Source organism: Arctopsyche grandis, chromosome 6, assembly GCF_051622035.1.
Source record: "Arctopsyche grandis isolate Sample6627 chromosome 6, ASM5162203v2, whole genome shotgun sequence".
Classification (NCBI taxonomy): domain Eukaryota; kingdom Metazoa; phylum Arthropoda; class Insecta; order Trichoptera; family Hydropsychidae; genus Arctopsyche; species Arctopsyche grandis.
Genome location: NC_135360.1, coordinates 20,322,382 through 20,335,632, shown reverse-complemented (window position 1 = coordinate 20,335,632; position 13,251 = coordinate 20,322,382). Strand labels below are relative to the sequence as shown.

General features: G+C 34.3%; 1 protein-coding gene across 2 annotated transcripts in view; it reads left to right on the top strand.

The window, feature by feature from the left end:
• SP1173 (major facilitator superfamily domain-containing protein SP1173) overlaps nucleotides 1-13,251 on the top strand; it is a 53,933-nt gene that overhangs the window by 32,129 nt on the left and 8,553 nt on the right. For both annotated transcript variants that reach the window (XM_077432877.1, XM_077432878.1), the window contains one exon: nucleotides 12,598-12,878. In XM_077432877.1, the coding sequence (XP_077289003.1) occupies nucleotides 12,815-12,878 (64 nt within the window). In that variant the 5' untranslated portion in view covers nucleotides 12,598-12,814. The remainder of the gene's footprint in view (nucleotides 1-12,597; nucleotides 12,879-13,251) is intronic.

Sequence of the window (13,251 nt, the reverse complement as noted above, 5' to 3'; positions counted from 1 at the left end):
ACGTCTGACCGCGCGCAAGCTTCGCGCTCCTTTGTCGTCGGTGATATTTATTTTAAAATACTAGTGGCCTGTAATACGTTTATTCTGCTTTTTTGAAATTCTGGACATATCGAATTAAAAGTGGTGATAACAATTTGTGAATTAAATCAAACAGAAATAGTATTTTTGAAACTGATAATTGGATTTCCGCCGCTTTCAAATATAACGGCTCATACGATGATATTTATTTACTATCTTAGATTGGGTATTGGGTAATTTTCCCTTCTTTTTATTTACATATTTGACTGTTTTAATGTCCATGAAATTGTGTGATTTTGAAGTTTCATGGAACAATAAGTACATTCACTCCTCAAATTATTACTTCTACTTAACAATGATTTAAATTATACATATGTAATTCCATTTGTAAATATAATATGACAAATATTTGGAACAAAAGAAGAAATAATTGAACCACCAAACACTATTATTAATCTATTTAACCTATAACAGTTCATTTCGTCTTACAAAGTATCTAGAATCATAATGTTAAAGACGACGTAGAGGTGTCCTTGTACCACATTAGTGCAACACGATGGTGTAGCAGTTAACCCTCCCACGATTTTTATTAAATCAAAGCGATCCAGTGATGTCATCGAGGCTGTCAACGATTCTCAAAGATTGCACAAAACCAATGCATCAAACTCGATCCTCCAAAGAGTTGTACATATGTACGTGCCGAAATTCCGTTTTTGCATAGCTACCTAGTTTAAATCTGTTATTTCAAATCCGTGACATCACCGTCTGCAGAACCGGTCGCAAATGCTGTTTTGCAATTCAATGGACTTACTTACATATGATAAGAACTCGAGATTCATGTGCAAACTCATATATGCATAAGCAAATGAATTCATGTACATACATACATATATTGAAAAACTATTTGTATCGCATATATTGGGGTCAATTCTTTGTAAAGACTAACTATGCCATTATATAATACATATGATATTTTGTTGTGTATTGTATCTTGATGTATTACCCTCGTTATCGCTCATATACATATTTGTCGATGGTGATTTTTAACACCCCATAAATTTTAACCCTTCGTCGAGTGACTTTCAAATTGAGTAAATGTACCGCGATGAGCACGCACGTGTCTGGCGAAGCACTTCGTTTATTAACCATTAAATTAACATCACATCCCATTGTGGGCTATGAAATACATATATGGAAAATTCATCAGTACGTTTTTTTTTAATAATCGAATTATTTATAGTTAGTGTTTTTGTAGAATGAATTACATTCAGTGACACGCCTTTCATCTTATAATTTGACTGTGAAATAAATGAATCATAAAAAAATCTTTATCGGAAAGTAAGTGTATTGATCAGACTTCGGCGGCCAGAATGCTTGTACCCACAAATTCACTATTGTCCTACAAAGCAAGACAACAACAAAAATTTTAACAATAGTAAACCATTTTTGTGGTTTAATGCGTCCTGGCCAACTAAGTCTGGTAATGATTACTCTTTCGTAACATTTTTATAAATAAAACTTAATGTATAGGCTTTGGTTTGAAGAGGAGGGTCTTTATTGTTTGTTTTATCTCTCCGTACTTTGTCTTTTGACCCGTGTGGACGTTTTTCGTACAAAACATAAAACCCTGGAAAAATACGTGGACCAATTACGTGCCTCGGCTGGTCAAGGTGTCTAATAAATTATGCCGTGCTTCCACCATGCTCCCACTTTAAGGTGATTCGCTGGTTTGTTACCTTTATCCTCCCTAGTGTTGGCAATATCATTACATACCTATATTTCGGATAGGGGAATAAAGTACAAACAATGAATTAGCCATATTACATATATAATTGTAGTTATTTCTGGCTAAAAGAATTTGTTCGTACTTGACAATGTGAATACTTGTCTTTTTGTAATGTTTAAATTTTAATTCCTCGCATTGGGGATTTGGAAACGTATAATTAAGTATGTATAGTTTAAATTGGTTCATGATTGCTTGCAGCTAAAATAAATTTGTTACGTGACAGGGATGAACCGAGCGTTGAATGGCCACCATTGTTAAAAATGTCAAACGTCAAACTCAATTGTAGAGCTTGAAAACGATTCTGTGTGTCTGCACCTTTAAGGTCTGACTACACTAGGCAACATTGCACCATGCATAGTGCGGTCAGACCTTAAGGGCCGGGCCGCACCGTGCGACTTGCGAGCGACTTGGTTGAGAACGACCAGACCAATGCATGCAGGTAGATGTGACATGCTACATTCGTCAACTTGTTTGTCGCACACATTTCCATACATTTTTTCGTGTCGCGCAACTAGTCGACCGACAAAGTTGCACGGTGCGGCCCGGCCCTAACCATGTGTGGCTCAAACGTGCAGCACGGGACGCGTACGTGGACTCCGGTGGTGAGAGGCGTATCTTCATGTCATTATTAATTCGTACGATCTTATTATTTCGATAAGTTTTTCCTGTATTTCTTCAAATATCTATCCAGTACTATCCATCTGGAATTTGGTAATTTATAAAAATGCTGCAAATTTGTCTATACATGTCTCTATGCTTGTTAATCGATGTTTGCAATTGGCCTTGAATATATGGGAATCACAGTTAGGGTGAAATCACACTGGGAAGAACGGCACGTCGTGTGCTTGGCTCCCCGCTGTGGGGGTTCTCCTACATTTCATCAAATATGGGATACACCATACACCGTTATCGATCACTGTCAAGCCAGGATAAATACAAGGATACAATTTTACCGAAAACACTCCAAGGGGTGAATATGTTCTGGGCAAGCCACATTTTTTTCGCATGTTTAAAAATATCTAAAAAAAATCCATGTGTCACGTTCCTTGCTGTGTGTTTTCGCCCTTATTGATAATTGTCAAACCTATGTATGTTTGTATATCAATACAAGGATAAAATATTACTGAAAACTTTTGAGGGGGTGTGGCTCGCGAAAGGACACTGAGATACAGATTTGGTGTACCGGAGTACGTCTAGTGTTTTTTGCATGTGCAAAAGTATCTGAAAAAATATAAAACCTGCAAAAAACACGTGTTGCGTACCTCTCTTGTGTATCTTAAAAATCCTCCTATTATGATTGATGTTGAAGATATTGATATTTGGCTGGTAGTTCGTTCTTTTTACAAGGCTTTTCTATGTTTCACTTCGCTAATAATTCAGTCGAAATTCTTACATTCTTCCTATCGGTTTGAAACTCTACTTTATTTGGTCACCGATAGAAATTCAAATCGCTTCTGACAGTTTTAAATCGATGGTGAAAAATAATCGTAATAAAGACATGTAGCGACTCAAAAATTTTGAAGACATTGACGTTTGATGGCGAGTAGCCTTATATGTTTGACTTTCCGCCACCCACTCGTCTTGTCAGATTTTAGTTGTTTAAACGCTTATAACTTTATCTTTTTCACACTACATCTTATAAAATTTGCACCATAGGCTCGCATTATCTCTCATATATATTTTTACTTCACTAATAAGTTATAGTGTTATTATTTCTCCCTCCTTATCATATTCCCACACTTGATATTAACAAGGAACGCTTATGAACATACGATGAAAATAGAGAAATGAGTATAGTAGATAAGTGAGCACAACCGAATAATTTAATCGATTTTTTAATTAATTTACCAATTTTTCCAACTGCACACATCCCAATTCACATGCTCCAAGGAGAACGCCATTTTCTCTTTCTGCGACCATTCTTAGTAAGAATTCTGGCGCCAGTGTTTAATATGCAGCTTCCGCAACAGATCAGATTCGCTCAAGCTACTACCTTTATTGGCACCGTCCAGCAATCGGCATATTTTTTACGAACCGTTCAAGTTCAGGGCGTCGAGAAAAACACACCTATTCCATAATTGTAGTGGGGAGACAACCAGTTTGACTGCATTGTCTCTGCAAAAGCGTTGCCTGCAACTGCTACGGAAAATGCTATGTACTTACCTATAGCTCGTCACCAGACTCGTACATCAAACTGTAACATTTTAATGTCACACTCAGATTTAATATTTCAAAAATATGTAAATACGAATGTATATCAAATGAAACAACGGCTACATCCTGTCACATATTCAATCTGATGACTAGTTTTGTCATTCAAAGCTATGTAGCATTGTTTAATAAACTTCGACCTATCCTTGACTCTGATAATTTCCCTTGCTGTGAATTACTCATCAAATTCTAGACTTTATGATACATATTTAAATACGTACGTATGAATATATAAGCAAATTCTTATTCTTTATTATAATATGAGAATCGTTGATGACACAATGACCTGTAATCTATATACGTTTTTCTATATTATGAAACATTAAACTTAAACTTCTCCTTTTGGCAAACAAGACGCGCATGACGGTTAACACTAGCCCTAGTCATTCTCGAGATATAATGGTATGTATATTTATACATTCAAATATATGTATCATCATCATATATATAATATCACTATTCTGTGTATCTGCGATAACGCTCGCCGTACTATAATAGTCGTTTCGATTTGACGTATCTTTTTCGATATATGTATATTTCGATTTGACATGTCTTTTTCGATATATATTTCGATTTGACATATATATATATACATACGTCCCAGCTAACACGCTACCAACAAAATGTTCGAGTATAATAAAGATACGAATATAATAACGAAAGAAACAAACTTCTATACATACTGTTTGCTACCAATGTTTCCTCTGAGCATTTAGCGCCATCTATTGAAAATTTATTTAATTAATTAATTTTTCTATTGGTGTTTTATATTGTTTATATGTAGGTAGGTAGGTAGTTTTTACCATATTTTTTCATATTAAACAATTAAATATAAATATTAAATTAAATATATTTAAAAGGTATTTGAAAAACATGCGACCGCGTGCGGATCGAACACAGAACCGACACATTTTTTAATTTTTTTTTATTTAATAACTTAATATGCCAACACCCATGCGATGATGTTTCATCGGGTACAACACTAGTATATGTATGTATGTCTATTGGTAGATAGTAAATAGTCGCTGTCTTGTATGGTAATATGTACTGTATTATTTGACAGCACGTGGACATAGCTTAAGGTCAGTGCTATTTTCCCATGGCTTTCATAGCTAACTTTCATCGAAGAATTACTTGTTGGTAATTACGCTATCTATCCATAATTGATCTGGTTACAAGAATGCACTTTGTCGGTGAGCCGCCAAGTACGTGCAAGTGATCGATAAAATACGCAACTTCTCGTCTTCAACATTCTTTCTGCATTCCTGTTTTGTAACGTGAACTTGCCCGTGATTACACAAGTTACATAACTTTGTATGCGAAAAGCGTGTGAGTTTTTAATTAAGTGTAATTCGTCGCTAACTCTGCTATTGTGTCATCAATTAATAATTTGTTGACGATTTTTAACATTGTAAAATGTCACATGCCTGAAATAAATGCTATTATGTGACTATAACCAGGTATGATGAAAAAGTGTTGGACTGAATGGATGAAATCACAAAAAAAAAATGATGAAAATTTCAGTACGTGAAATCTAGAATCGTCTTAGGGCTAGTTGAATTATAAAAAATGGACGAAAAACTTGAAACTTTATCAAGCACTGGTTAGTGATAATAACGTTTATTATTCTCATTGTAAAATCATTGTACTCTTCAGTGACAATTTTGTTTCACTTAAGCTCAATATTTTTTTTCTTTTTAATATTACTAGTGGTCAGCACTGTTTTGAATAACAACCTTATTATGGTCTACCATTAGTCAATTAGGTAGAACTAAAATGTCCAAAATTAGTTGTTGGTCAACCGAAACTTATCTGAGGGGGGGGGGGGGGGGGTGTCAAGCGAATATTTTGGGAAATCAATAAAATTCATGATTATTTTAAAAATGAATTTTAATTTTAAAATCAAGTTTTTCTCTCTTCTTAAAAAACATTTGAATTATGCCGTCATGGGGTTTTATTTTATTTCGTATTTGATTTTAGAGGAGTCTAAACCCCCCCTCTTCCCCCCCTGAGTGGACCTCTGGTGGAATTACGTTTGTTTGTCGTTTAATTTTGGCATTTAACGTCATAGCCGAGGGGGTCAATCGATTAAATGCGATGTCCATCAGAAGTGTTGTCATCGAAAACTACACCAATAATCTTCTATGCTTTTTATCAGGGCTGTGGAGTTGGAGTTCGAAGTTAGAGTTGTAAAAAATCAACCGATTTCGACTCCTTTTTTATTATTTTATTTAATCAATACTAATACGGTATCTGTCAACTATTCTCCAATTTTATTGACCAATCTACTAATAAATTTAATTAATTCTTTATAAAAAGAATGAATTTAAATTACATCTAATATATGTATATGCAATTTCGAAATAGACTTCGTATGTAAGTAAGGTTTAAAGGTTTGGGTGGGAGCATCGAAAACAAATCAAAGTTTCTTTGACGACGATATCGAAATCATTGAATATTTTTCGTTTCAAATAAATTTAATAAAAAAACAAATTAATGTTTACTATTAGATTGTTTTGCCATGTTTAAGCCGTTTATATTACAAATACCGAGCGAAGCCAGGTAAAAACACTAGTTATAAATAAAATCGTTTAATTGCACGTATTTTGATACGTCGTGTCCAAAACCGATTGTTTCCTCCATTTCATACTATTTTTTTATTCTCATTTTTCTCATCGATTTATTTTTGTATGAAATTCATACACATACATATATGTACATATTTAATTACTAATAATTAAATAGTTTTTTTTTAATTCCTTACATTATTTTTACTACTAAAAATTTTATACGTTGCCAAAAAAAGTTAATCTTACTAAAATAGTTCAAGTTGGAGTCGGAGTCGAATCATAAAATGAAGTCGGGGTCAGTAAATTTTGAACCGACTACACTCAGTCATGCTTTTTATTAAAAATCACCGTCTCCAACAATTACGAAAATTTAGGAGTATTTATTAAGATTCTTTTTCACCATCGAACGAACATTTTCAGAATCGATTTAAATTTCCATCGTTGACCAAACCGTGCAAAATGGCAAAGTTTCAAAACGATCGAAAGACTGGGATGATAAATACGTGAGAATAAATACATACTGAATCGTTTGCAAAGTAAAACATAAAAGAGCCTTGTAAAGAGACTGCAGTTGGATTGCATTAATAAAAGTGGTCAGATAATCAAATGAAATCCCAAGTGGATAATTATCCTGCATGAAATGTGAAAATTATTCAAAATATATACACATATGAATGAACATATTTGTTACAGCTGCATGCATATTTTAAGCTCAATTCTAGGAAACATTTTCAAATTCGAACCTTATTCGCTGTTACTTTAGCAGTTCTATTTCGTTGCGATAGTATCACGTGTGTAATTAACACGTCAAAAAAATAGTCACGAAAGGTTTTCATATCTATGTATATATGTACATGCATAGTGAATGTTACAAAATCAGTACTTTCATAATGTAGCTGTTTCAATTTTTAATACTAGCTATTAGATATCGTTTTTATGTTTATAAAAAAGGGGATTTAATGTCCTCATATAATATTTGTATGCATATTGACAGTTTTTGCGATAAACAATACACGATTGTTTTGTTTTTGTTTACATGTAGATACAATGTATTGTCACTGCTGTGCTGTTGTCAACGACTTGGTTCGTCGTTGTAAATGATTATCGTCGGCTAAATTATGCTTATCTTTTAGCACATAAATTATTCATGAGGTGGTGGTAGAAAGCGATACATAGGTACACATGGAACACGGGTACCAGGTGTGTGACTGTTTTTATCATTACGAATTTCAAGGGTAATTTTAAATTCTCCAACTGGGAATCTACAGGGGTGCGGTGGTGCAATGGGGTTTTTAGATTAGTATTAGATCACTTGTTTTAGTACAGGATGCATTTCGTTGATTGCTTTTAACCATTTTATATGAGATTGTATTCAATAATAACATTACTTTAATTCCCAACTGGCTCCTATTTATATTTGCACAGCGCGTTGCCTAGGAAATGGCGAGGAAGTTTATAGGAGGTTGAATTTGGTAATTGAACACCCTAAATAAATTTTACAAACACCTATTTCAATGTATTTTCGGAATAGGTAAGGGTAATAAGAAGGGGTTCCAAATCTGAATATTCGAATAATTTTTATACGAACTTATTTTTTATTTATTTTCTACAGCACGTTTAGTTCTAATTGATTTAAACTAGAAATAAATAATTTTTAGCTACTATTCGATATTCGAATATTTGGAACCCCTAGTAGTAAGAGTAGTTTTACCAAAAATTATTAAGCTAGTTTTTAAAATACAGTTTTATTAAAATTTGAACCGTTCAAAACTCCCGCTGAATACTTTATCCAATCTATTTCCATTTTACAAACCTCTTTTACGTTTCACACGGTCTTCGTTTAAGACGTAATTTTTTATATCCCTTATCTCTTATCCGATCGTTTTCATACTTTGCCATATTGCTCATTTTGGTCATCAATATACGTTAACGTATCGTCTGCCATTACGTTGGAGATAAAATATCGTATACAACGCGTTTCTAATTTCAACATTTTCGGGATGTTTGACGTTTATTAGCCTATTTATCTTGAACTCAGTGGAAATAACTTGGGTCAATATCAGTGCCGGCTCGTCCATATGGACTGGGGGGCTTTTTGATTTTTAAATGCTTTTTATTATTACGAAATTATGTTCACAATACATCTTATATCTATTTTAATGGCTACTGATCTACTGATCATTTTCTATTTTACAATTTAATTTAATTTGGTTAGTAATCATAGTATTATATTATTCTAATGTTAATCTACAGCATAATAGGAAAAAGAGCTCAAAAACTTATTTATCTATTAAGACTGCGGGGTTGCAGTCCTCTCAGTATAGTACATATGCATGCTATTTTTCCGCCCATATAGGCTGCGGGCTGCAGCCCCCTAGTATAGACCGGTCCTAGTATAGTATAGAACGCCCGAAAACGCAAATATCGGAAGGCAAAGATCGAAAATCGAAAGATCTTAAGTCGAAAGATAAAAAAGGGGTGCATGGTAAACGGTACATACCCACATACATACTCATTTAATTTGCGCGAGCAGGATACAACAGGAACAAGAGGAGCAGGCTTTTCCTCCCGTATCGGCGCGCGCACATTAAACAAGGCTGTATGACAAAAAGAGAGATAATTTCACCGCATGCCACTCATATATATTATATCGGTCTCCGGGACGAGCCCGAATGTGAAACGCCCGAAAACGAAAATATCGGAAGGCAAAGATCGAAAATCGAAAGATCTTAAGTCGAAAGATACAAAAAGGGTGCATGGTAAACGGTACATACTCATTTAATTTGCGCGAGCAGGATACAATAGGAACAAGAGGAGCAGGCTTTTCCTCCCGTATTAATGTGCGCGCGCAGAGGAACAGGAACAAGAGGAACAGGCTTTTCCTCCCGTATTAATGTGCGCGCGCAGAATACGGGAGGAAAAGCCTGTTCCTCTTGTTCCTGTTGTATCCTGCTCGCGCAAATTAAGTGAGTATGTACCGTTTACCATGCACCCTTTTTTTATCTTTCGACTTAAGATTTTTCGATTTTCGATCTTTGCCTTCCGATATTTGCGTTTTCGGGCGTTTCACTTTCGGGCCCGTGAGGTAGACCCAGTATAGACATATGCATGCTATTTTTGTTTGCATTCGGTCACCGGTCTACTACAGTCCGATTCATCCTTGCAACCCTGCCACTGTGAATTTTTGCGAGTCGCCACTGGTCAATATATTTGTTAGGATTCGAACAACTTTTCATATTCCTCCTCTATATACCTATATTGCCCTATCGTATAATTATTGCATATGTCCCTTTGGACTTTTTACACCAAATTTTAAAAACACCACAATGAATGAATTCTTTGAATAAAATTGGAAGAAAATATTTATAAACTCAACCACCTGTCATAAATAAATATTACCATATTGTATTTGTATTTAGTGTGTTAACGCATTTGAATTTTGGGGGGGTTTCAAACGGAGCGTGCGCGTTTTGTGAACGTGTCCATGACACGCACCGGTCACGGTCTCGCTAACATGCTGGAGACTATTAAACTCTGCTTTTTGTTATAAAAAACAGCATAATAAAATATCATATTTGACCTTCCTTCCTCTCAAGATGAAAACGAGTCGAAAAAGTTTTTCAATATATGTACATATTTAGAACTCATTTTGAACTAATTGATCGAAGTTTTCTGTTGATTGGCGATAAAGCTGTCGTAGGACATCGCAGCGATTCGTTTTGATCCGGATGACGTCATACAAGCAGACCAAAATAGCGGACTATGGTCGTTTCCGCAGCCGACATAGATGGTAATCTCCTGAGTTCTAACCAACAAAACCAGAGCCACAATGCGGCCCTATACTTATATCCGAGGCACGAACAATGTGTTCGTTAAGGTTTTACGCAACGTACTAATAAAATATGAGAGTGTGAGCTCGTAAACTTCGCTTCAGTCGGCTAATAAAAAACAGTAAAATACTTGGCTGAAAAGCGTTTCTTCCCGCGAAAACGGCTTGAATGCGGTCATAATGATCATATATTTGGCCATCAGAAGCATTACATAAACGGAGCATTCAATACAATTTGAATTTTAAAAGGCGTTAGTAAATACGTTCGTTAATTCTAATTACATGTTTATCGGTATTTTTTATATGAATATTTTATATTTCTTCAATTAGAACAGTACTACATTCATTTATATTTTATATTAATTAAAAGTGACAGTTATTGTTTTCATATACATATGTATGTATGTACTTTGAATTAAAAAATCAATATTTTTATATTTGATTTAGAAGTAGTAAAATGTAACTTTTTAATCTTATTTATATTATAAATATGTACATATGTAAAAAATTATACATTTGTCTCGCTTTGATGCATCTGCACTCCCCTCTTTGTCAATCTCATTATACTATCAAAAAAGCGTACATTACGCTAATTCTACCTAAATAACGAAATACGGCATATAAACTAACATCCTCTGTTGAATTTTATTAACTAACCCGAAGCGTAAATCTCTACAAGTATTTATTTAGTATTTTATGAAAAATATCGCCCCTCGTCACAATAGACAACTTTCTAAATATAAATCTTTTGTTTGTCTTTTAACATGAATATAAATCCCCTATATTTGAGTTGATTGACGCATGTTAATCCGTTGGGTCAACCGACGTTGAATATTGCTATTTCATCGAAATTAATGCCTCACCTAATTCCCAATAGCGATCAGTACGCATACAAACTTATAACTAAATCCTGAATTTTATGATATACATTAAACTTCTGTTCCAATATAGTACCGGGCATACTGAGAATCTCGTTCATTTCATTGAACAACGATAGCCATCAAATTATGGGCGATTTCCAGCTCAGCCATGTGTTACCCAATTACATTAAATCTTGTTGTGCAAGAGTGAACAAACGCCGAAATTAACGATTTTAGCTGTGCACCGTGCTTAATCTAACGTGTCCTTGTGCAATTTCGCAAAATACTTGAGGTTTTCACCGAAGAAAAAGAAACTAGTAGTTAATTGTCGTTCATCAGAAGGCTTACCAATTAGAGCGCAATCTACTGTGCTTCCTTTTCTGTCAATGCGTGACGTTTCGCATCTCAAGCGTCGCATTTTTCGATTTAAAATGTCGATAAGATTAAACATGAAAGGGAATCTCTGAGATTCCGCTATGTTGAAGAGTGTTCCGATTTAAAACTACCTATATGTACATTAAAGACCCTTTCGTCCTCTAACCGTTCTATTTATTGGATTTTCGTTCTTTTTCAGCCTTTTTATTCTTAAATTACATATTTAATTACTTGCTATTAAAACTTTTTATTCATTAATTGTGCTCTAGATCCAATATTTAAATTATTCAATAGTATGAAATGAACCTTTATCCATTATTATATAGAGCAACTTTACCGCTTAAGAGGGCTGTACACCCGAAACCTTAATTTTGTTGCCGTTCCTTTCTTCGATATATATATTGAGTGAATGCGACAATATATATCAATATATATATATTGAGTGAATGCGACAGTTGCGCTTCGACCAGATAAAACGTATTTCAAATCGACAAAATCGAGGTTTCGTATTATCCTATTTTCTCCTCCGAAACTGGACCAATTTAAAAAAATATCATCATCGGTATGAGAAAAATATTTTCTGTGCAACTATGCGCGTATTTTTTTTTAAATCGACCGTTAAATAAGCCTCCTGGACTCTTTTCGTGGATGTAAAAAAGAGGCGATTTTATAGATATTTAGCGACTCCTAGCTCCTATAAAAAATAACTAATCAAAAAAATAAAATGCATCCCAATGGTGGATATCCATAGCATATTCAAAAATAATTTCTCTAGTGCCATAATCAATTTCTCAGAACCCAAAAGTTCCAGAACACATCGCTCGAACATTCTTTTACGTACACGAAATTCGTGAAACCAGACCACAAAAGTAGCTCGGAGACAAGTGCTCGTACAAAATAACATCGAAATGCTTTGTTTTAATACCAGTTTTTGCTTTGCTTTCGCAGGTGGAGGGAGAACAGCCGACCAAATTGAGGATCCAACCAGAGAAGAAGCATGTGGAGATAGCATCAACGGACCGGCTAAAACTGCTCACCGACTTCTGGGGCTTGCTATGCTTGCACTCGGACGACACTTTTTATAGATAGATAGTGAATAGTGTCAAAGGACCCATCGTTGACCCAATTGATCGATCAATGAAGAGTAGAACGAGGACGAGACAAGATGATTTGCTCTATAAATAAAAACCTGATTTCGCTGAAAATAGTCATTTTCTTTTATTTAGCTGGTAAGTTCAAAGTCGTCGTTAATGTGTACATATGTAAAATACCACACTCGTATGTAAATCATTATTATAACGGTTGTTTACTATTATTGTTTGTGAACGTGTTGTCTATAATTATGAATAGACAGACACACAGATAACGCCCTACGTTAAAGATTTATTCTCATTCTCATTTTGAATTATACAGTATAGGGCAATAATTATAATATTTTGAATTGATGTGTTTATAACTTTTTATCGGATTTTATTGTCCTCATTTTCGTTGTTTTTTATTTTCTGTTTTTGATTTTTATTTATTTGATATTTGTATTTCTGTATTACTTTGTGTATTAATAAAGGCTTTGTTGCCTTTCGTAGTATTCTTAATTAAAAAAAT